The sequence below is a fragment of the Hippoglossus hippoglossus genome, chromosome 5 (genome assembly GCF_009819705.1).
Source record: "Hippoglossus hippoglossus isolate fHipHip1 chromosome 5, fHipHip1.pri, whole genome shotgun sequence".
Classification (NCBI taxonomy): Eukaryota; Metazoa; Chordata; class Actinopteri; order Pleuronectiformes; family Pleuronectidae; genus Hippoglossus; species Hippoglossus hippoglossus.
In genome coordinates, this window is record NC_047155.1 from 9,583,311 (window position 1) to 9,605,905 (window position 22,595).

At 43.1% G+C, this 22,595-nt stretch overlaps 1 protein-coding gene across 1 annotated transcript in view; it reads right to left on the reverse strand.

Annotated features, from left to right (window-relative positions):
• Positions 1–11,475, reverse strand: part of LOC117761999 (neurexophilin-4) — a 40,761-nt gene extending 29,286 nt beyond the window's left edge. The window contains exon 1 of the mRNA XM_034586410.1: positions 10,947–11,475. Coding sequence (XP_034442301.1) covers positions 10,947–11,000 — 54 coding nt within the window. The 5' untranslated portion in view covers positions 11,001–11,475. The remainder of the gene's footprint in view (positions 1–10,946) is intronic.
• Between the last annotated feature and the right edge of the window lie 11,120 nt (positions 11,476–22,595).

Consider the following 22,595-nt stretch of genomic DNA (forward strand, 5'->3'; position numbering starts at 1 on the left):
AGAAACCACCAGGACAGGAAAACGGAAAAATAAACCTCTTTTCCACCAGTGCACGAGGAGCTGGAAGCTGAAACTATGAAATTCTCCTCACATATTTTATTTCTTCAAGGGCTACATTTTAATCAGACACACTGCGGGCCGGGCATGACCAGTATCAAGACAGGGGAGCGGGGTATAGAGGAGGAAACGAAAAGAGCAATGCAAGAGGAGGAGAGATGGGGCAACGGAATGAAAGATAGAGACTCGATTGTGAAGGTTTTGACAGGCAGGTGGCAGGTGAGAGAGGTGCAGGATGAGAGACAGTGAGAGGGAAACACGGAGGAATAGACTGAGAGGTGCAGGAGATCTGTGACCAAATGGATGTGCCGAGTGCTCGCAAATCTCCTGACCCCTCTGCATTAGGCTCAAGTCCGGCAAACAATATATAAAGAAAGTTTTGACATGGGGAAACAATCCGGAGAAAACAAATTAACTACAAAAAAAACAGCTTCAACAGGCATATTGTCTTGCTTTCATCTGAATAATGCATCCCATGTAACTCCTGAAATCCTGAAAGGACAAAAAAGGATGCAAACAAGACTCCATTATTACATGTCTGAAAAAAAAAACAACCGCATCAAATCCCTGACATTCTTATATGTCCAGTGGATTTACACCGGATCTTTTATTTATTAAGATTGTGTGATTGCCGAGGTGGCTTAGTGTACGAAGGTGGTCACCAGCCTCACTAGGTTACTTATGTCTTTTTATTCCCTCTCACACTGTCGCTGTTTTCCAATAAATTCAATGCATGTCTGAATTAATGCATTACAAGCCACGCTGGAGATATTAAAAAATGATAAAAACTAATCCCTCCTCCACAGTCCCATCTGTGGCAGCAGGGGCTTCACGCTGAGCTGACCCTGAGCATTCTCTGCCGTCTGCACCGTGAGTTATGATATTTGGTGTCGCTCGGATTACACTTTAATATTTCATACATGCACACAATCCTCTTCTGCACTCTCCGCCATGCGTGTCACTATTAATCACAAGGTGTTGTGAAAGCATAAAGCTAACTATGTATGTAACAGGGTACATGTGTGGAAACCAAGAAAAAGAAAGTCATGCCGATGCAGTAAATATGGAGGTAATTACAAACTGTGCACATACCGACACACGCACATACACACCCTGCTGTTTTCTTTTGATTGTGCAACAATACAGTGCTCCATTGAGTCTGTCTCTCACACCAGTAAACACATGTGAACGCATCAGAATACAGATCACTCGCACCGAATAGCAAAAGTATGAGGCGCAGCGTGCTGTCTCCCAGAGGGAGCTGAGACCAGGCAACGCATTGACCACGGGCAGCAGCGCCGTGCCATAACTGGTGGCCCCCGCCGAGAGCCGAGCTACTCATCATGCATGTATGAAACAAACACGTTGCCCGTCATCAGGAGCCAAACGTCCCTTCTGATCTGATCTATTTCCAATGCTCGACTCTGCTCCTCGCAGCCAGGAAAAGAGAGAGAGAGAGAGAGGCAGAGCAAGAGAGGGGTAGGGAGAAAGAGGGAGAGAAAGCGAGAGACACTGCTCACATCCTGATGATGACTGGGGACCTCTCAAAGTGGAGCAACATCAGTAGAGCGATCCAAAGTAGGGCTGACCACTTCACACCCAGAATCCCCCTCTGCTGCTTTGTTTAAGTCTCGCAAAAAGAGGGCAACAACAACCAAACCCACGGAGGGAAGATTCAGAAAAACTAATAATTGAATACATTACTGAACAAAATAAACAACCAAAAAAAAAACAGCTCCTCCACAAAAAGAGAAGAAAATGGCAACAGTGTTTTCAATATGATAGACACTTGCAAGTTTTCATCCTAATACCAAAATGACACCTGGACTTCGGGATAGGACCCAATCTGCCTGACAACTGACAGAAACTGACTTTTGCGTGACTCGCTCACTGACTTCTTTCGCCAGCCAATCATTTCATTCAGTCCAAATGAAATGATTGGCCCTGTTTCTTACAGTCATGCGAGGGCCACAGACACCAGCTTTTTTTGTATTTAGACTACTTTATTTATTAATGGCTCTGGAAGTTAGAAAGATTTGAACAAATAAGATAAAAAGTGTCACAGAAACAACTTACTAACCCTACTTTTAGTCTTAATGGTAATGCTAGCATGGCAAAATTCTCACAATGATAGTGTTACCTTGCTAGTGTTTAGCTTAGTAATGTTAACTTGAACCTGGATGCCATCTTAGTTCAACATGCTGCCTTGCTAAAATTTGCTAATTAGCACTGAACACAAGGTACCGCTGAGCCTGATGGGAGTTTTCCTTTTCTTTGGTGCATAACCAAAGTACTGGAAACAATTTTGACCCTATGAAAAGTGAAGGGATCACCAAAATTAATAAATCTCATCCTGATTTCAGTTCCAAAAAAAGCACTGGGGTTCGTTACTCACTCCTATAAAAGAAATCTCAAGCTCAACATTCAAAATAGTTCACTAAGACATTTTTGAGTTAAAATCAACAGTAAAAATGAGGGATGAAAAAGTGGATTTGTTTGTGGAGCTTCTCTCTGCTCTTCCCTCCTGTTCAGGACAATCTGCACACGATGGCTGTCTGCCCTTTTGACTGGCAGCGTAACGGGGGCCATGACAGAATGCTGTAATGTCCCTTTATCAGCTTCAGCTAAGTGTTCATCTTCTCGCCCTGCCATCATGGCTGTAATGCCTCAATGGTAATGTCGCCCTTTGTTTATCACACCTCTGTTATGACAACATAGAACAATACACTACTGCATGTTCCTTTTTTTACCCCTCGGCTGTATACATGAGTTTCTGTGTGTGCTTGTGGATAATTCACTCCATCTCCATTCCAGGCATGCATGTCTGTGTCACATATATTTATGGCAAACACATTACAAGGGATATTTTCAAACTGATTCCTTTTCAGCCGTTATCGCCTCCTCAGACAATCCCTGTTTTTGCCCCCAACAGCTCGTCTCAGAGAGCAATTTCCCACAGTCTCTCCATAAGGCCTGGTGAGTCATACACAATACCATTGTAATAATGGTAGCCCATTCATTGGGGTAGGCAGGGAGCATTAAAATGCTGTGCGAGTTTGTGTTCTGCACAGTAGAGCTCAGTTCGTGACAGAAATCAGGCCCAAGAGGAAAAATCATAGAAACGGATAATGTCCCAAACACTAGAACAACACAAACACAGAGTTTAACACAATTAGAGTTCCTGTTTGTTCTCTAACATCCCAGAAACAATTCAAAGATCTCTGACAATCGCCATCATCAACACCTCCTGAGCTGGCAGTTACATAGAGAGCTTTGATGGGGGCTGGATGGGGGCTCCGACCAGGAGACGCCAGACCCTCTCGGGGCAGAGGCAGCAGCTGTCCACGGGCCTTCTCCTCCAGATGATCCTGGCAGGGAAATTCACGTGGTCTGATGTGGAGCCCAATGTTCTGCTCGTGTCTGACTAACCATGGTTTCCCCGTCGCTCTAGAAATAACTTCTCCAACAACACGTCAGGCACATTTTGTGCTCGTGTTGAAAACGGCTCCCTGAGCTGAACTGTGCTCCAGTGAATGAATGAACTAAGCCTCTCATCTCATGGTTTGAAATGATGTGTGCTTCCATGATGCCAATAAATAGAGCAGTTGTGTGGCTGAGGTGTGATGTTAGTTGTATGTATACAAACAGTTTAACTGTTATGGTATCCACTGACACTCAATCAGACTGACTTTATCCTGCACCTACATTCGGATACATCATCTAAACTGCTGCCTGTGCACAATTCATCCATTCAGTAGCAGTATTGCCTGTAGCAAAAAGAGTGGGAGTATTCACACCACAGTTTTTGCATTTGCGTGCTTTTGATATTTTCATTTAAATATTACAGTTTAAAGGGAATATACTATGTTAAATTACTGTTTTTATTATTTTTATTTTATTATCATCACTATCTTTTAGCAGTGATGGAAGCTACAAATACCAATTGTTACTACAGTTTTGATATAACTGTGCTTTACATTATATATCTTACTTAATTACCTTTTACTTTCACTTTATTTTATGGGCAAACACCCAAGTCTACTATGTTTGACAGCTCCAGTTACTAGAGCTGCTATTGTTGTGATTTTGCTGAGTAAAGGGTTTTGTTTTTTCATAATTATACCACAAAGCACCTCCACCACTCCCACGTGTTATTTTAGCACAATAAAAAAGATAGTGCAGACAATTAGAACCACATATGAAATGAATGGTGGTAAAGAATAAAAAAAAAAATAAAATAAAATACACAGGTAAATTTAAAATGACAAAACAAAAGCAGTACGTGAACTTGACCCAATGGTGCAGTGCAGTCCTGAAGTTGAATAACAGTGAGTAAGTAGTGGGACCATCAACAGTAAGAGCACAGCAGAATATATTGAGTATATATAACTGTGGCTATAACCATCTGGCCATTCTCCATAATGAGTACTTTAAATACGTACATTTATGTGATAATACTTTTTCAAGATTCCAAATGCAAGGCTTTTACTTTTAAGATTAAAGTTCCTGAATACTTCTTCCACCACTGCCTTTTAGTTATTATAGGTTAAACAAGCTGCGCCAATGCAACAGTTATAGTATTCTGACATGTTGTGAAGGGTGTGGCTGTAACCTGACGTGCCAGATGGTTTGTTACACGGAACCATCTGGGAAGATTTTGTTTAAAAAAAAAACAGTTGGGAAAATGACAGGCGCTCTTAAAAAAAAACACTTGGCAGGTGATTGGACGAACCATCTGTCTATCACTGTCCATCACAGCGGCTGCAGCGAAAAAACATCCCTTCCAACAAAGAGAAGCTTTCAGGGGCTGTTCTTTACTCTTCCTCTGACAACTGATGCAACAGCAGCATCCAAATAACCTTGTTAGGAGCCGATGTCGTCGTTTAATGTTATTTCTCGCCACCATCACACCTGAGACACGCTCCAAACCGCAGGTCCTCGCTCATCGGAAGACGATTTGTCTGAACCACTGTGGTTTGGCCATGAGCGAATAGCTGGGGGCCTGACAAGATGGATTCTCACTCCTCACCCTCCCGAGGTTAGGGTGCAGCAGTTCAGTCAAGAAAATGTTTAAAAGAAAACATTATTCATCCTGCTGAGGGTCGTGCTTTTTTAAAGTCAAATAGAAGGTTCAGCCTTCCTCCTCAATTACTTTCACACAGTGCTTTAGTGCTACACATCATTTTTGTATTCAGATTTATTTGGTTGGGCAGTCAAGCCCTGCATAATACCAGCATTCCAATAATCTGTCCAGAGAATGTGAAAATTGTCAGTATTACATGTGACATGTTTCATATGCAGGCACCACACTGAGACGTAAGTCTGTGGCTGGAGCTTCCAGTCCTGTTCCTTCACGATGATTTGATTTAACAAATTGTACAATTGTACAATTTAACAATCTGTACGAGTGAACAAAAAACCAACACATTTCGTAGTGTCTGAACACTGCAGTGGTGTGTTTAACATCTTATATTAGCTCGACCTTTCTACAACACAACAGAAGCCAAGACAAGACAAGAAGGGGGCATCTTATTGAAATGATCAGCTTCTGTTTCTCTGATTTACATGTTTTTTTTCTTTTCCATCATAAAAAGCTTCAACCAATCGCCCGTGTTATATGAGCAAAAACAACCATCTGGCATTCACACCCCTGTCAATTCAAACCAAAGCAAAACTCCTCTGGCAGCTGGAGACTAGTTTATTCAATTAATTAGAAACAATAAAGTTTATCAGTGCACACTCATATAAGCACATCTATATTTACATCTATATTTGTTTAAAAGTAGTTTAACAGATAAGAAATGGTGTGATGTAAATGGGGGGGGGGGGGGGGGGGGGGGCTGATCTAGATGGAGGATAAATGAAGGAATGTCTGTCTGTCCATCCTTTGATTCAATTCAGTTGTCTAATCGACTTCAAACTTTATGGCTGTTTTGCTGTGGCTCAGGAGGTAGTGCGGGTCGTCCTCTAACCAGAAGGTCTGCAATTCGATCACCATCTCCTACATTGGGCGGGATACTGAACCCCAACTTGTCCCTGATGGCTGTGCCTGCAGTGTATATGATGTGTGATAGATAAAAGTGCTGCACTTAGAAGCACTGTATGAATGTGTGTGTGATTGGGTGGATGGCAAATCTGTTCTGAAAAGCGCTTTGAGTGGTCGTCAAGAATAGAAAAGTATACAGAATTTATATTTACCATTTACAAGAACCATGCCGAGTTATTGGTTGAGTTTTTCAGGAGAGGCCAGTGCCCCCTGTGCCAGAGGTTAAGAGACCTCATCCTCAAACTGGTTCCAAAACTGTGAAAACACCTTAGTTTCTCAGTTTCCTGTTTCCTGCCCGAAGCTGGAGCTCAACCTCAGCTTTTAAACATGACACATCTGTTCTGCTTCAGACTGGCTGCATAAAAGTAAGTAAATGAGGTCATGTGATATATTTACTTTCAAGTGGCCGCTGGATGACTCCACTCTTTTCCTGGACATATCATCATCATCCTCTCAGCTTTATGTGGAAACTTTGCTTTTTAAAAGCACTTTGAGACACACACTCACAGAACAAACATTAACCTACATACCCCTGATTCACTCTTCTCTTGACTTTCAACAACCTCTGGTTATTTACAGTGAGGCTCTGTAGGACCAGTCGAGGGGGAGGAGTGGAGTGTAGATGATAAAATGCAGCTACCTACACTCCCCCTACCTGTGCATGATGCTGTCGTTTCCTCTGCACTGAAGATGACAGAATATATACAATATTGAAAAAGGTTGTGTTATACAGTTTGAATGCAAATTCACAAGCTTTGCGGATATAGCAACATCGTGACATACAAAAAAACCCACACAAATGAGCAGTAAAATGAAAGAGTGGGGATCAGAGGTGGAATATAACTGCACACTCACATACACAACCCAAACCCTAAACCTATAAAAGTAAATGTACATACAAACTGATGATCTGATAATAGTAAGACTAACTTTTTTTTCTGCATTACAAATACATTTACTTCTTTTGCCGAAGTAGTTGGCAAATAATACTTATATGGACTTTAACTTTTACGCATTTTTAAATTTGCTATTTTCTAAACATTTCTTCGACCACTAATCACTTTATGCACACACACACACACACACACACACACACACACACACACACACACACACACACACACACACACACACACACACACACAGGCTGCAAAATATGAATGTCTGACCCAGGAAAACCTTTAACATCTGCACATCAACACATTAACTGGTGGATCCAACAGGAAATGGAGCAAACACTGGGAGCAGGTCTGTTTAACAGTGAGAGCAGCAGCAGCAGCAGCAGCAGCAGCTCTGTTCATGCACCTCACAGGTTCTGGATTCTCTTCTTTTGTGTGTTAAAATAAAACCTTGCTTTTATCAATAGTTTCAGACATAATTCTCCCTTTCTAAGAACTTCAGGTGCAGTCAAGCTGTCAGTCAAACAGAAGGTGTTTGGAGTTGGCACAACCAAAATATTGGCTCCGTAGTATTCATTTCTGAGCCTGCTGTTCGCCTCCATTATTATAACTGGATATCTATTGTAGAAACGTAGAGGGATTATGATGCAATTATTGCACACACCTTACTTTATCCTCTTTAAGTTTGAAAAAGAACAATTTAATTCAATCGCCAGAAATGCAATTATATATGTTATATATTAATGTCGGCTGTCGACGCTCGCGCAAAGCAGAACCCACAAGTCTGTAATGATGTTTTATTTCACATTAGTCTAAAACATAGGACATGCTCACACATTAAAATAAAATTCTCTTCTCTCCTCAAGGCCGATACAAAGCCTGGGGTGGAACTATTCGCTGAACCGAGCAAGTGATGGCTTATTTTAAAAGTAATGGCTTGTCAAAAGTGGAGCATAGAGCCCTTGAAAGGGGGAGAAAGCAAATTAATAAAAATGGATCGTTGCTTAACCTTAAGCAAACCATGTTAGAATTCATTAAAATACTGTATGAATCGGTGCCATTTTTTAAAAGAACGCTTTGATCTGCGGGAACAATTTCAGAGGCAACAGATATAGCAGTAATGTGATTGCTTCTGTCATCCTGATTCAACAGATTACACATCTAATCGGTTTGTGAGGGGAGAATATAATTTGCACAGATTACAGACCAGTGGGGCCTCCTGCCTGTTGGAGCTGGGCTGTTTGACGGTTCGGATGATCCACAGACAGATGGACGGACGGAAAAGACGCAGCGAGTGGGAGGGAAACCACCAACCACCTTGTCTAATCCGTGCTGGAAAAACATCTGATCCTGCTCTTCTGATCGTTCAGAGATTTATTTTTCGCTTTCCCCCCCACAATGGCATGAATAAGTGCGTAACATGTGGGCACAAACACGAGGACACACAGCAACTGCGTTTCACATACACATTTTCCCGGGACAAATACAAAGACTGCTGAAACGCAAAGCTATGCAGAATATGAGAGACGTGATTGCAAGGGAAGTAGGACTATATATATAATGAAATTAAAGTGACTCAGTTGCTGTAATATCCCGGGGGTATACAGCTAGTTGTTTTATGGGGGGAGATAAGAGGATTTTGTCAGGTTGAGATGCCGGCTAATGCTATTGTTCCTACTGGGAGCATAAAACAGTAAAGAAGCTTTTCACACATCCTTTCTTCTTTTGTAGTGCTGTTACTGTAGATATCGTTTCAAAGTACAAGGTGTAAGGAATTACGATGTTGCAGCATTAGACGTCATAGGCAGGAAACAAAATTAGTTTTTCGGTATTTAAAAATATTTACAAATGTAAGAGCCCACCCACAAAATGTTCCCATCCAAGTATGTCAACACAAATTCATGTTTGGGAAATGATTTATAAATTATATTCTGAATTTTTAAGGCGTTTACAAAATGTAAACGATGATGTTTAGAAGACGACTCTCATCCTTTTCTCCCTTCGTCTCCTCGTCTTCACTTTGCAAAAACTCACTTATGCACTCACACATGTGCTTCAACAGGCCTCTTACTGACTCTGAATGACCACTAAAGGTGGGTTTGTTCAAAGAGACCACCAGATTCAGTTAGAGACACAGTTAATGTTTCCTTCTCCTCTTTCACCCTCCGCTTACTTCTACTGCCCCTCTTATCTATCCTGTCTTTCCTTCTGTCCGTCTTTCCCTGTCTTCACTGCATCCTCTTCACTTCCTAATCCCTCGAGCTAATGGTGCCTCCATGTCAGATCATGTCAGCGAAATCACTGAGTCATCTACACCAACGTGCTCTTTGAAAACAAACCAGATTCTTATCCTCCCTCACGCTTCAGGAAATAAAAGGGAAAAAGATCTAGCTTAAATCCAAATGGAGGATTGCTGAAGAGCGTGGCTGATAGAATCTAATACCGGGTTGAACCTGGTGCTTGAACCTGAGTTGCACTCTCGTGCGGACGACGCACAGCAGTTCTACTTCTGCAGGAGACATGATTTGCATTCAATCTTCAGGAGACGTGAGGGTGTTATTACCTGTCACAATGCAACCTAACCCCAATCTGCCAGCAGCCTGTTTAAAAAACCCACACATCACCAGTATGTTTCACCAGTATGTCGGCTACTGTTGGCCACTAAGCAGTGAGGGTCCCCACCCATCCGCCCCCTGAGCTCTTTCAGTCCTTACACCACACGGTGTGACGACTGCATTAAGTTCTTGTTTTACACTTCAGGGCTGATTTTTTTTAAAGCTTTGTATAAATAGCAGATTACAGAAGTCGTGTCATAACCGCAACCAGATTTTACAGTGTCAGCTTCTTTTTTTTTTTCTTTTTACAGCAATATTTGTATAGATACAGTCGGTGGTTTCTAATGAAAACCAGTCGGGGTAAAGTTATCCATAATGGAAGAGGAGCAGAGAAAGGGAGGAAAGGAACAGGAAGGAGGAGGGAAATGAAGGAGTCAGAGGTAAAGAAGAGGGAGGAGATGGCGAACATGGTGAAAGGTCATGTTTTTATTCTCTTTCATTTCTGGCTGAGGCCAAAGACACACTGAGTACAGATGCTGTCTGCTGGGACAGACAGACTCCCACAGTATTCCGTTGTATTGTGTTGCATTGTGTTGGGTGGTATTGAATTGTATTGTGCTCTGTTGTGTGTTGAGGTCCAGATATAATATCTCGGCTGCATTATTACTGTCCAGTGTAAAGCAATCAGGAAAACACTCGTGCACAACAGCCAAAAACGAGTGAACGCGCACGTACCCGCGCACACGCACGCCTTTCACCACAAATAATCAGCAGCTGCAGCAGCCAAACTACAGTTCGTGCGTAAAAAAGTCTTTGCCACGACGATGCCGAGATAATAAAACAAGCCACGGGCGAGTTTGACTTCTGAAGAAAAAATTAGAGGAAGTCGCTGCGAGCGCAAGAAGATAAATAGATAAGGAGCAGTGCGTAAAGTGGGAGTGAAAGAGAAACAGCAGAGATCCGCGCGTCTGGAGATCGGGCAAAAGTCGCTCATGCGTTTCTATTTAAACTAATAAGACACAAATAGAGCCCCAAATCCCCCCTTTACAGGTTGCTGTAGTTTAAACAGCTGTTATGGGTGTATACAACTTTAAATTAAGTTCCATAGAGCAAAGATTTAAAGGAGATTCTGAAGATACAGTTAGAAAAAGGCGATGAAAAAACAAACTACAAAATAAGCAGGTCACTCTGGATGTGGTCAAATGGATAAAATGTGTTAAACAATAGAAAATGTATCATGTTTTTTTCAGTGGACTGATTTCTAGGAAACTGACCCCTCTGACAGAAGAGGACAGGTGCTTCTCTCCAAACGCTTCAATACCCAACATCTCCGGATGAGAAAAGATATCTTTAAGTTTCTTCTTTTTCTAAGGATGAGAATAAACTCACCTTCCGTAGGATCCACTGGCAGAGGAGAACTATGGTCCAACCGAGAACCTGCATGTCACCTTCCTTTACAGCGGACCACCCCGACAAAAAAAAAAAAAACTACACGTCTCCCTGGATGGACATAAAAAAAAGACACAACGCCGAATCCAAGCAATCCCAAGAGGCAGGCGACGCGTAAAAAGTGTTGGAAAAGGAGAGAAAACACGCGTAAAGTGTGTTTTTTCAGTCAGTGTCACAGTGGATTTCTGCGGACAAAACTTTGCGCGGTGGCCTCAGTTGCTCCGGTCCGCCTCATGTGGCGCATCCATGGCGCTTGTCTCCGCTCATGCTGGACGTGTGGCTGGAAGTTTGCGCGCAGGCAGTTTGGGAGGTGGAGGCGCAGAGCGGCTCTCACTGAAGATCACCAGTGCTTTGGGAAGCTGACTGGTGGATTTGGAGAGATGAGATCTCGCTCTCACCCCCTTCTCTCTCCCTCTCTCTCCTTCCTTTCCCTACCACCCTCTCCCTCTCTCTCTCTTTCTCCCTCCATGCGCGCGTCACGGCGCACAGCGGCTCACGTTTACTGGCATCAACACTGACCAACACTGCGTGGAGATGATTTAGTCCTGTCGGTGATGTGATGAGGAGGTGACTCTCTACCTGGTTCTGAATCAGAGAGGAAGCTGTGCACCAAGCCTCGGGGAAGTTAGAGCAGTGTAACCACAGAAAGAAAGAACGTGGTTGACTTAGAAATAAAACAAGGTCAGTCAATTAATGCTGCTAGTGGATTGACAGAAAACGTGTTGGCTAATATTTTATTATTGACACATTTTGAAGTAATGGTTTAGACAAAGATGCCAAAAATTATTAGGTCCCATCTTGTAAAATTTGGGTTTTCCTTTGTCATACAAGATAATGAGATGATTATGTTTGTGTGGTTGTGTCTCTGAGAATTTGTTTGTATGAAAATAGTAACATTTCATAATGTATGTAAATAATAGCTTCAGTCCCATTTCATACCACGTCCCAGACATTTTATTCAGAAAATGTTGACTTAATAATGCCAGATTTTCATAGAGAAATCAGATCTGTAGCTTTACATGTGTCTGTTTCTTTGTAGAAAAACATCCACTTATCCATCCATCCATCCATCCATCCATCCATCCATCCATGTATTATAGTGTTTATCCTCTGAGGTTCCCGGTTGCAGCTGGAGAGAATCCCAGCTGACATTGGGCGAAAGGCAAAGTACACCCTGGACAGGTCACCAGCGTAACCAATCAAACTAACCTCAATCTGCATGTCTTCGGACTGTGGGAGGAAGAACGGAGAAAACCCACAGGGGCGAGTATGCAAACCAGGACCCTTCTTGCATAGGCGATAGTAATAACCACTGTACCACCCTTTCCCAATTGTATACAATAAAAAGAACTACACTTCTGAAGCTGACGACACAGTACCAGGTTTAGAATTCATGTATTAGGCTGCGTCATCTTTACCTTCAATATACGTGACTCTGCCCCACTTTGTGGCAGCTAAACGTCTCCTAACCACCAGCGAATGGAAAACAATCATCATCTTACACAGAAACATGAACCTTGACTGCTGCTCTGAAGTGAGTGTGTGTGATGGAGGCCAACAGCGCCATGCTAGCCAGACTATAAATTCCCAGAAAAACAATTTTGAAATATTAATGTTGCAAGGATATATTGGGGCAGCGTGGCCCCACATCTCTCCCTGATGGCCGGCCCCAGCTGCCGCCTGCCCGACTGTGCCACCTTCAAAATGAACTGATCTGGGATGCCTGGCGTTTTTTTGCTCGCTTGTCTCGCAAGTTTTGTCTGTGCGGAGATCAGCGCATCTGTCTCTGCGCGTCTTTGTGAATCTGTGAATCAGCCGTACATCATCGGACTGAGTGACTGACAGACCTCTCTTCTATCAGCATAATGTCCGTCTCAACTTTCTGTCAGTGCATGATGAAGTGTGTCCCTTCTTCATAACCGTCTGTCTGAATGAGTGACTGACCAGCACGTTTGTTCCTCATCCCAATGCCACTTTGTACTTTCCACCGGTCTCTCTTGCTGTTTTCACACCTGTCTTCCCAGTCTGTGGCTTTTACCAGATATTTCCAACACATAATATAGTCAGCACACCAACTGTTCTTCTCTGTCACCACAGAGAATTCAATTTCCAATGGCATGAGTGTCTCATTTTTTTGTTCTTTTCTTCCTTTAAACGTCTGCTGTAGACTTCATCTGTCCTGTGAATATAAACAACCCTGTTTGGCCTGTAACCCTGAGATATGGATCCGCACATCAAACACAAACATCGCCACACTCTCTACTTCAGACAGGGGGCGTTCTCGCTCACCTGTGGCATCTCCTCATACTTCCGCTCTTGCCCTGATGAGGTCAGTTTTAGTGACTGCTGGTCAGAGTGCACATCACGTTGATGTGCTCAGAGCTGCTGGAGTCCAGACTGGTAGCTGCGCCACAGATGGAGATGAGTGTCTGTGCTACTTTGTGGTTTTGTGTGACTGTATATATTGTATGGTAGCAATCTGTTATCGCTCTTTGAAATGCAGACTCTCTGCAGTCTGTCCGAGGCTCTCGTGTGAGTGAGAGTGACACAGCACTGCCTCCCTGAGAGACAAAGAGTCACTGCAGGCGGAGGCCAACTGCACCGAGAAGAGCTGAACACCAGGCACTGTGTTTCTACAAGGGAGGGAGTGCAGTGATAGGAGGATAAAAATATAATCATAGTTCAGGGTGAGCTACAGTATGATGCTCAGTAAGTCTGCAGAGGACTGGATGGCCACGATGGTAAAACACAGACAGCTGGTCAGACAGATGTTTCTGATGAAATACCTGCCGAAGCAGAATTTCAAGTGTGAACCCTTCTTAACCATCGTTCAGCCAATGTAAACATTTACATAATCTGTCAATAAAAACAGGAGAGGATACACAACGATATTAAGTTACATTTCAAGTGTTCAGAGTGATGTCTCAGAGGACAAACTAATCCTCCTGGAGTCTCCTGGAAAGAATGTTTCCATGTAAATTCCAACATAATGAGGATGTGTTTGAATATAATTTGTTTAATTGCAAAATGTGCACTGATAACAAACATTATGTGATTTAACTCTTCTTACAATATACATTTTTTAAACCGTCTATAACCATAGACTGTGTATATAAAGATGAACAACGTGTCCCACCTCCTCCAACTATTCAGAAATTGAACCAAAATATCCCGGGTACGAACGTCTTCATCTTGCGAATTTGGAAGAGTTTGCTCAGTAGGGATCATGGAGTGGAGTCACTGTAGTGAGGTCCCTTTGGTAAACCCGCTCAACCAATCGCCAGTCAGTCTCAGCTGTCAATCATGTCATTTTGCCCTGATTTTATAACATCAAATAACTGATAAAAACCAAACTTTTACGAACACTTGGACAAACATCAGTGTGATAACAACTACCTAAAATTTAAAAAACCATCATCAAAAATGTAATTAACGTTGTCTTTTTAGTTGGGTCCATTAACCTGGAGCGGGTGGGGTTTATGACCTATACTGCAGCCAGCCACCAGGTGACAATCGAGACACTTTGGCTTTACTTTTTGAAGAGCTGTCATGTCGTCCATCTTTATTTACAGCCTATGGGAGTAAAAAGTAAAGCATCTTCAAAAGTTCAAGGATAAATATTAGTCAGCAGTGACTTGAAGCTCAATGTGATCGCTGTAGAGTATCAAATCAAAACTCTAGTTTGTTTTTCCACATATATGCGGATCCTGATCTCCAGTGTCCTTTGCTTCAATGTTCAGCCTCCATCACAAACACCTCTGTACAATTAGGGAGTGGCACAAAACCATTCTTCTTCACACACACAAAACTGTTGCATCTAAATTAGAAATGACAATTCCCTCAAAACATATTTGGCTAAATGCAGAACTTTGGTGTCTGAATGTTGACAGCACATGCTACATAACCCCAGCGTCCATGGTTTGATTCTGGCTGTAGACCATTGCTGAACATCACACTCCTTCATTTCCGTGAAGAGCAGGTTTTTGTGACATAAAAAATGTCACTAAGATGAATATAAACTCACACTACTTAATGTCTCCCTGATTATAAAGAACAAAACACTTCAGAGTAAGTTACCATTTTGGTTTCTGTCAATCTTACAGCTGCTGTAAATCAGTGTGTTGCACCCATTGCTTCATCTTCAGCCGACCATGAAACCCTGTCTATCAAACACAGCGGGTCTCAAAGAATGTGACCATTTCCCGTTCCCATCACGGCCCTGCGTTCAATCTACTGTCTGTGATTTGTATGGCCACAGCTTTCCTCCCACTGCTGGAGAAGGGATGCTGAGTGCAATTTCTGATCCACATTGGAAGTGGCAGGTGAATTTTGCCCAGCTGCTCCCCTTCTCTGTTCCACTTAGCAGCGATGCTGTTGTTCCGAGTCTCCCGGTCGCCAAATGGTTATAGTAAATGAATGAACATGCTCCAAGCAAGAGCCGAATGCATCTACTTTCAAAAATATTATCCTCACATCACGATCCTCTCTTTTTCCTTCCAAAACGTCGAGGGAAAGTTTTATCATTTACAAAACTGCACGGCGACACGATGCTCGTGTTCATCACCTTCATGTTTGAGAACAAATTATAAGCATCTACCATTAATGACAATAAATTACAGTCAGGACCAAGGGCCTCAAGTCGTCGGCACACATCTAGCCATTAAACAGCCTTAAAGCACTTTACACCATTAATTCTATTTGATAAATTAAGCAAAAAGCAGGTGGAGGAGAAGGAAAGCAAGGAGGTAAAGAAGGATGTGTGAGGAGGACAACACCGTGAGTGTGATGGAGGAGGAAAAAGCAGATAGTTGAAACAGGAAAATGAGAAAATGAGGAAGAGTAGAAAGGGAATGGAGAGGACAAATAGGCTGTGGTGGTGGAGGAGAGGAGGGTGGTGGTAAAAAGAGACCAATACTGAAGAGGAGGAGCAGAGAAGAGGAGGAGGTATAGTAGGGAGGAAGATAAGGCAGTGGAAATATTAGGAAGCGGGATTTACACAGAAAACAACAAGAGGAGATGTGTATTTGATGTGTAGATTTTACTGAATATCTACAGTATATATGTAACAATTACTGTTAATGCTATTTATTGACTGTGATAACAACCACTGAGGTTTGCGCTGGAAGTTACCTTGCTTGTATCACAGAGATAAAAAAATAAACAGTGTCCATGTGGTATCTATGTAGCCGAGGTAGACTTGAACTGTAGTTTTTTGTTGGAGGCACATAAGCAGTGATGTACCAACCCTGTGCTGCTGCAACCCCTTAAAGGTCTCATGTGTAGGATTTAGTGGAACACTTGGTGGAATGATAGGATGAGGAGACAAAGCAGAGGAAGTGGAGGAGAAAAAGAGGCAGGGACGGGAGGAGGTCGGTGAGGAAGGGTGGAGGTGCAGAAGGAAGAGGAAGGAGCGATGTGATGCAAAATCAGCCTGACAAGGTCGAGCTAAAACGCTAATTATTAGAGCACGTCAACCCAAGCTGGGGCGACACGGTGGTGCAGTGGATAGCACCGTCCACCATCCACTGTCCAGGTTCTGGGTTTGAACCTCATGGCTAACAAGAGATTTTCACTTTGCATGTCCTCCAGCTTCCTTTAGTCCAAAGACATGCAGGCTAGTTTATTTAGTGACTCCATAGATGTGAAAAGTGAGCGTTAATGCTGGGATTGGCTCCAGCCCCCTGCCGCCGGACCCTAAAGGATCAGCTGTATAGATGATGGAATTGAATCAACACAATCTCAGTGCTCATAAAACAAGCTCACACATGTCAGGTAACAGTGTCTGTGGAAGATATGATGCACGATTGGTCCCAATTGAACAGTTGGGAAAAAAATGAAATTCACCATCACTACAGAATTAAGTCCCTTATCTTCTTAATGAGGTAAAACATTTACTCAGGATAGTTATTAGTAATTATAAGCATGCCAATCGACAAAGGGAAAATATAATTAGCCTAGCCTTTGACACTTTGTGAAAGCTGGAATATTTATTGCTAAAAATAGACGGCTGTGCAGTCATTGCAAACATGACAGCAAAAAGAGAGCAGGGAAAAAAGTGTGGATGAATGACAGATTCCTTGCCACTGCATGAAGAGCTCTGGTACATGCACAATTACACACTTACACACACACACACAGACACACACCTGCTAACACATACATCGAAACGCCGATCCTGGGGTGTCTAACTCGGAGGTTAAGGAACACAATGACGAGAGGTCACCTGGCAGTAATGGAGCCTTTTGTGTGTGGAAATAGTAATTTCCCTGTGTAGTCTCGGGGTTTCACAGATATGATATGAAACCCCGTCATTTTGTTTTCCTTTCTATCGATTTCAGAAAAGGAGAACGTGTGGAAGGCATAGAGGATGAGAGGGGAGCAGGAGCGGAGCACGGGCGGTGTGTCTGTTGTGGGTGTCAGGACTGAGCCATTGTCATTCAAATGTTTTGTTGCAGGAAGGGAATTTGAGAGGGGAATAGGAGAGATGAGCGCTAATGGGGAGCAAAGGGAGAAGTGGAATAATTGGATTTGATTACGTCTGTCTGTCAGTGCGGGACAGGACATAATATGCGGCTGGAATTATTTTCACCGTGTCACAAGGTGCGTGTCTCATTGTGAAGTTGGTCCAATGTGAAGAACTTTATACAATGGGCATTGTCTCAAGTTCAATTTTTAGCAGTTTGGCTCTCGGAATGTCGATCGGTCATTCAATTTCTTTGGCCCGGACACAACTACTGGTGAAATCGCCTTGACAGTATGAACATTTTAAAAAAGTAAGGTCCCCAGAGGATGACCTTTCCTTCTATCGCACCACCAGCTTTGTGGCGGCTGGGACTCATGAACGTAAGTGACTATTACAGCAACGGGCGAAGACAACTGATTCCCCAGTTCTAGGTTCTGTGAGTCCAACCTGACTGAACCGTGAATAAACAGGTGAACAGCTCTCTGTGCAGCAGCGGTGGTGCAGTGTCAGGGCTCTGCTGACTGAGTCCAGCAGCTGGTCTTTATTTGCCGCAGCTCAATTACTGCAGGTCAGAAAGAAAACTGCAACCGGCATCACCACAGTAAACAAGCAGGTTTGGAAGGGCCACTGCACTAGTTCAAATAGATAAGAGGACTACATTTCAGTTAGTGAGAAAAGCACAGACTTCACAGACTTGGGCTGTGACTCCAACTTTTGAAAATGTTCACAACTTAGTTTTTTTATTTTTTATGTTGCTATGAACCATGGCTGTTTTCTTCTGAAATAAAGAAAGAAAACTCTGAAACAAAATGTGTTTCCTTTTCCTATTTACCTTATTTGCCACTGATACCATCGGAAGTTGTACAAAAGGCCTTAGGATGGCCATGAATAATGAAGGCTAATGCTTGGACTACAGATAAAAGTGGGATACAAGCTGGGAACTGATTGTGTTTGGCCTGAAGGCATGTGGGAATGTGTCTAATGCTGAAAGCACTCTCTGAACACTCAGGTGACCTCAGGTTACATCGATGATGTGTCCAAATGCATCAGATGACAAACAACATCAAACTCATCTGTCAACACATCCATCATTTTAGACACAGCCCGGCTGCAGAAAAAAAAAGGTAGAGCGTAAATACATCTAAACATCGCATTGATCAAACATAATCAGATTCCTCCGTCTGACTCCACCATACACCACAGTTTCTACACAGCTTAGATTTGATTTCAGCTGTTTTAGGTTCATGTTGTACTGTGACATTATGGATAAAATGTCTGGTGCTACAGGATCCTTATAATGGAATCACTTTACACACACTGAACTCACACATACACACAGAGTATCGTTAGCATCAAACTTTACAACTTTACTACAAGCTCATTTCCAACATTAAGGTAATCTCAGGACACATTTCACTTACTAGAGATAAGTCAGTTTTTGACCCACGTTCATTGCCACCATTTGTACGTTGCATGTTAGCAGCGCTCACAAAAAGGTTTTGTGAATCTGGCCTTGAGTGTGGATCAGGCTGCATCTGTACGAACCCGTCCGAGCATGAGAGAAAACTAACCGAGCCCGACCCGGACCTGACAGGCATTTTGGTTCCGAAGCAGCCCTGAGCCTGATGCAGTTAAAGTAAGCTGCACTGAGTTTGTGATACCCTTTACCCCTGTTGGGCCATGGTTCTTTGTGAAACCACACTTCGGCCTACATGTGCCGTCAAAGCCTGAAGCAGCATGTCCCTCCAGGACTCAGTCTCCCAGGGGCCATCAAAAACCAGAGCAAGGAACTCAGTCTCCCAGAGGGCATCAACTTCACACAGAGGTGTGAAAACCCCCCCAGGGACACAGGTTTCAACTCCCATTGGTCACTCTGGACCCCATGACCTGTGAGGTCACCGGGCCAATATAAGGCCTGTTCTCCCCCTCTTCTGTCTCTTCTGACCTCTTCCTACAATCCTTCCACAGGAGGGAAGGCTGTCGAGCCTCTTCTCCAGCTCACATCTTCTCTTCCCATCCAACTCTTCGAGAGGAGCACAAAGGTGCAGCTTCCAGCTCATCTCACCAAGGAAACCTCCTCGCCCTCCAAGCTCTACCAACGTCCTAGCAGCGATGCGATGTCCTGCAGGAAAACTTCAACCAGCAACTGAGCTACACAGCTCAACAGAAACCAGCAAGACGACACAAAACTTCGAACTGCACAGCAACTTCCTTTTTCCCCTTTCCGCGGACAGGTAACACAACTGGGCTTAATAATTATACTAGGCTAAGCAAGACTGTTTATTCGATTCTGTGTGAGGTTTATAAGTTTGATTTGTGGTGTTGTGATATTTTGGGTACAAGTTATTGAGAAAGTAATGTTAGTCTGTTATGCTCTGCACAGTCTTTCGTTGCATCCAATCTAGTAACTTTGTCTAATTTGGCACACACACAGACACACGCATAACTCTTCACCTCATTATCTCTACAGGTCGTAAACATTCCAATAGGTGGGGGAAGGGTGTTATCTCTTTGGCCACCCGCCATTTTGGAAGCACACAGACACACAGACACACACACATGTATACACACATACCTATCTTTGTTTAGTAATTACACTATTAGTAATTTGTGTTTTTATACTTTATTATATTCATAATAAATGTTTTCCTTTCACAAATGCTTTTTTATCAATGTTGCATAAGTGAATTTTGCCAACCTCTACACTGTCAAGAACTCCATATCCTTCAACTTAGCTAACTATCTATATGGTAATTTTGGTTATAGTTATTAATTTAATTGTTAATCAGAGTTCCAAATTTGTAGTCTTATTCAATAAATTGGCTATCTTTTCCCTTCCTTTGAAGGGTGGTCCCCCGAGGTAACTTTAATCAATTAAAGTTATTATTTAATATTAATAATAAAATATTAATATTTAATATTTTATTTTGATAACCAAATTTATTGAATGCCGAAAGGCACACCATTTTATGGTATCACATTTAATGCATTATGGCACAACACCCCTGTCTCTGACACACATGGTTATTGCTTTTTTTCCCTGATTACACGTGTAGGGTAACAAAATCTGCCCAGCCAATTCAATGTGTCTATGTTTACATCTATGTGCTTCTGTTATGTCATATGTTCGCAGTTTGCCATATGTTTCATTAGAAGGAGAACTAACATAGCATGGAGGGAGCTACAAACAAAAGGTTTGGAGGTATTTCATGCTTATTGCACCAACATGTTTTACAGCTAACATCTGCAAAATCAATGTTTTCTTCACATTTTAATTGCATTTACTTGTTAAATTTTGTTTTACAAAGTTTATAGCAATGTTTAAAGTCAAGCCTGATGTTGCCTTCCACATAAAAGGATCCTTCCACACAGTGAAGCACACAGCTTATTAATCAAACTGGTATTAGAGTATCAGTATTAGGACTGATCGTTGGATTCCTGGTTTTAATAACTGCGTTGCACATCCGTATGAATATGAACAGAGGCTGATAGTCAGCTGGTAGCCAAACAGCTAAAGAATGACCCAGTGATGCTAATGCATGAATGAAGCAGCTGGTGACATGAAAGTATCTAAATCCAAGCTCCATAATAACTGTGATGACAAGCAAACATGTCAGTTGTCTTTACATTGGACACGCAGCACATTTTCATTTCCTGTGTTTATCTGCGCAGCTCCTCACAAAGACTAATTTTCTATGAGTGAGAGCACCCCTGCCCTCAGCGCTCTACCGCACACAAATACAAACACGAGCACACAAACGCACAGGACGCATAAAGACACAAACAAATGGAGACAGTCAACTGGAGCCAGTTGCACCGCTGCTGCTGTTGGAGTGTTGTTATATCAGTAACCGTTGGAGATAAAAGCCCCTTTAAGCAACAATGGTTATAAATTACCAAAAATAATCTTGCAGCCAGGAAAGCATAGAGGGCCTGTCAGCACTCCGCAACTCCCCATCTGTCACACACACACACACACACACACACACACACACACACACACACACACACACACACACACACACACACACACACACACACATACACACACACACACAGTGTAACAGCAGCAGCGTGCATCTGCTTGCACACCCCCCCGCCACCACCCCCACCTTATTAAGATTCATATCCCCCGAAAGGTGACTTCTTAGTCGGGCACAGTGACAACCCCGCACTCCTCACCACCTTGCCCCACAAGTTTCCTGGAGGTGTAGGCACAGTGACAGGTAGCTCTTCACTCCCCTGGGCCCTGGGCAGGGGTGTAGAGGTGGGTGTGTGTGTGTGTGTGTGTGTGTGTTGCTCGGAGGGTGTGTGTGGGGGGGGGGGGCGTATCAGAGTGGTATAGGTGATATGGAGTAGGATTATCAAGTCAAAGATGCCCCCTGTAGATAAGGAGTCTCTGGGGAGAAGTGGCTGTCTGAGAGCGCTGGGAGCTGAAGTCTCTCTTTCGCTCTCACTCATCCTCTTACTACCTGTGTTGCTCTTGCTCTCTTTCTGTCTGTCCTGTCTGTCTGTCCTGCCGGTCTCCTGTCTCTCCGGGCTTATCTACGTCTCACCTCCTACGGCTTGCCGTTCTCTTTATTCTCTGACATACATTCTCCCTCCTCCTCTGTCGAGCACTCCGTCTGCACTCCAACAAATGAATCAAGCCACTTGACTCCTGATCCGCTGTGCTGTTAAAGCTAATTCTCAGTTCCCCGCAGCAGCCAATACGAGGACATGGGGGGGGGGGGAGAGCAAAGATTCCACTTAGTTTCGCTCCCCCTTTTGATTGTTCCATTTTGTAAGAGGTTGTAAGTTCCCTCGTTGTTTGTCCTGCGCGGGAGCTCGGCTGCCGCCGTGTCTGCTTTGTTCTCTCCCACCATATTCACTGTGGACACTTTAATCAATACATTTACACCCTTTTCCACATCCAGAAGATGAAGAATTAGCACAGAAGAGGCTAAATCTTGCCTTTAATTCTTTTGCATGGGCTGAACATGCAGTGTCTCTCTCAGCTTATCTAACAGCAATATTGACAGATGCAGATCTAGGGGCCAGGAAGGGGCCACGATTTATACAGAGGGCCCAATTATACGTCCAACATCCATGCACACTTCCTGATTGAGTAAGGTGCACATTAAGTC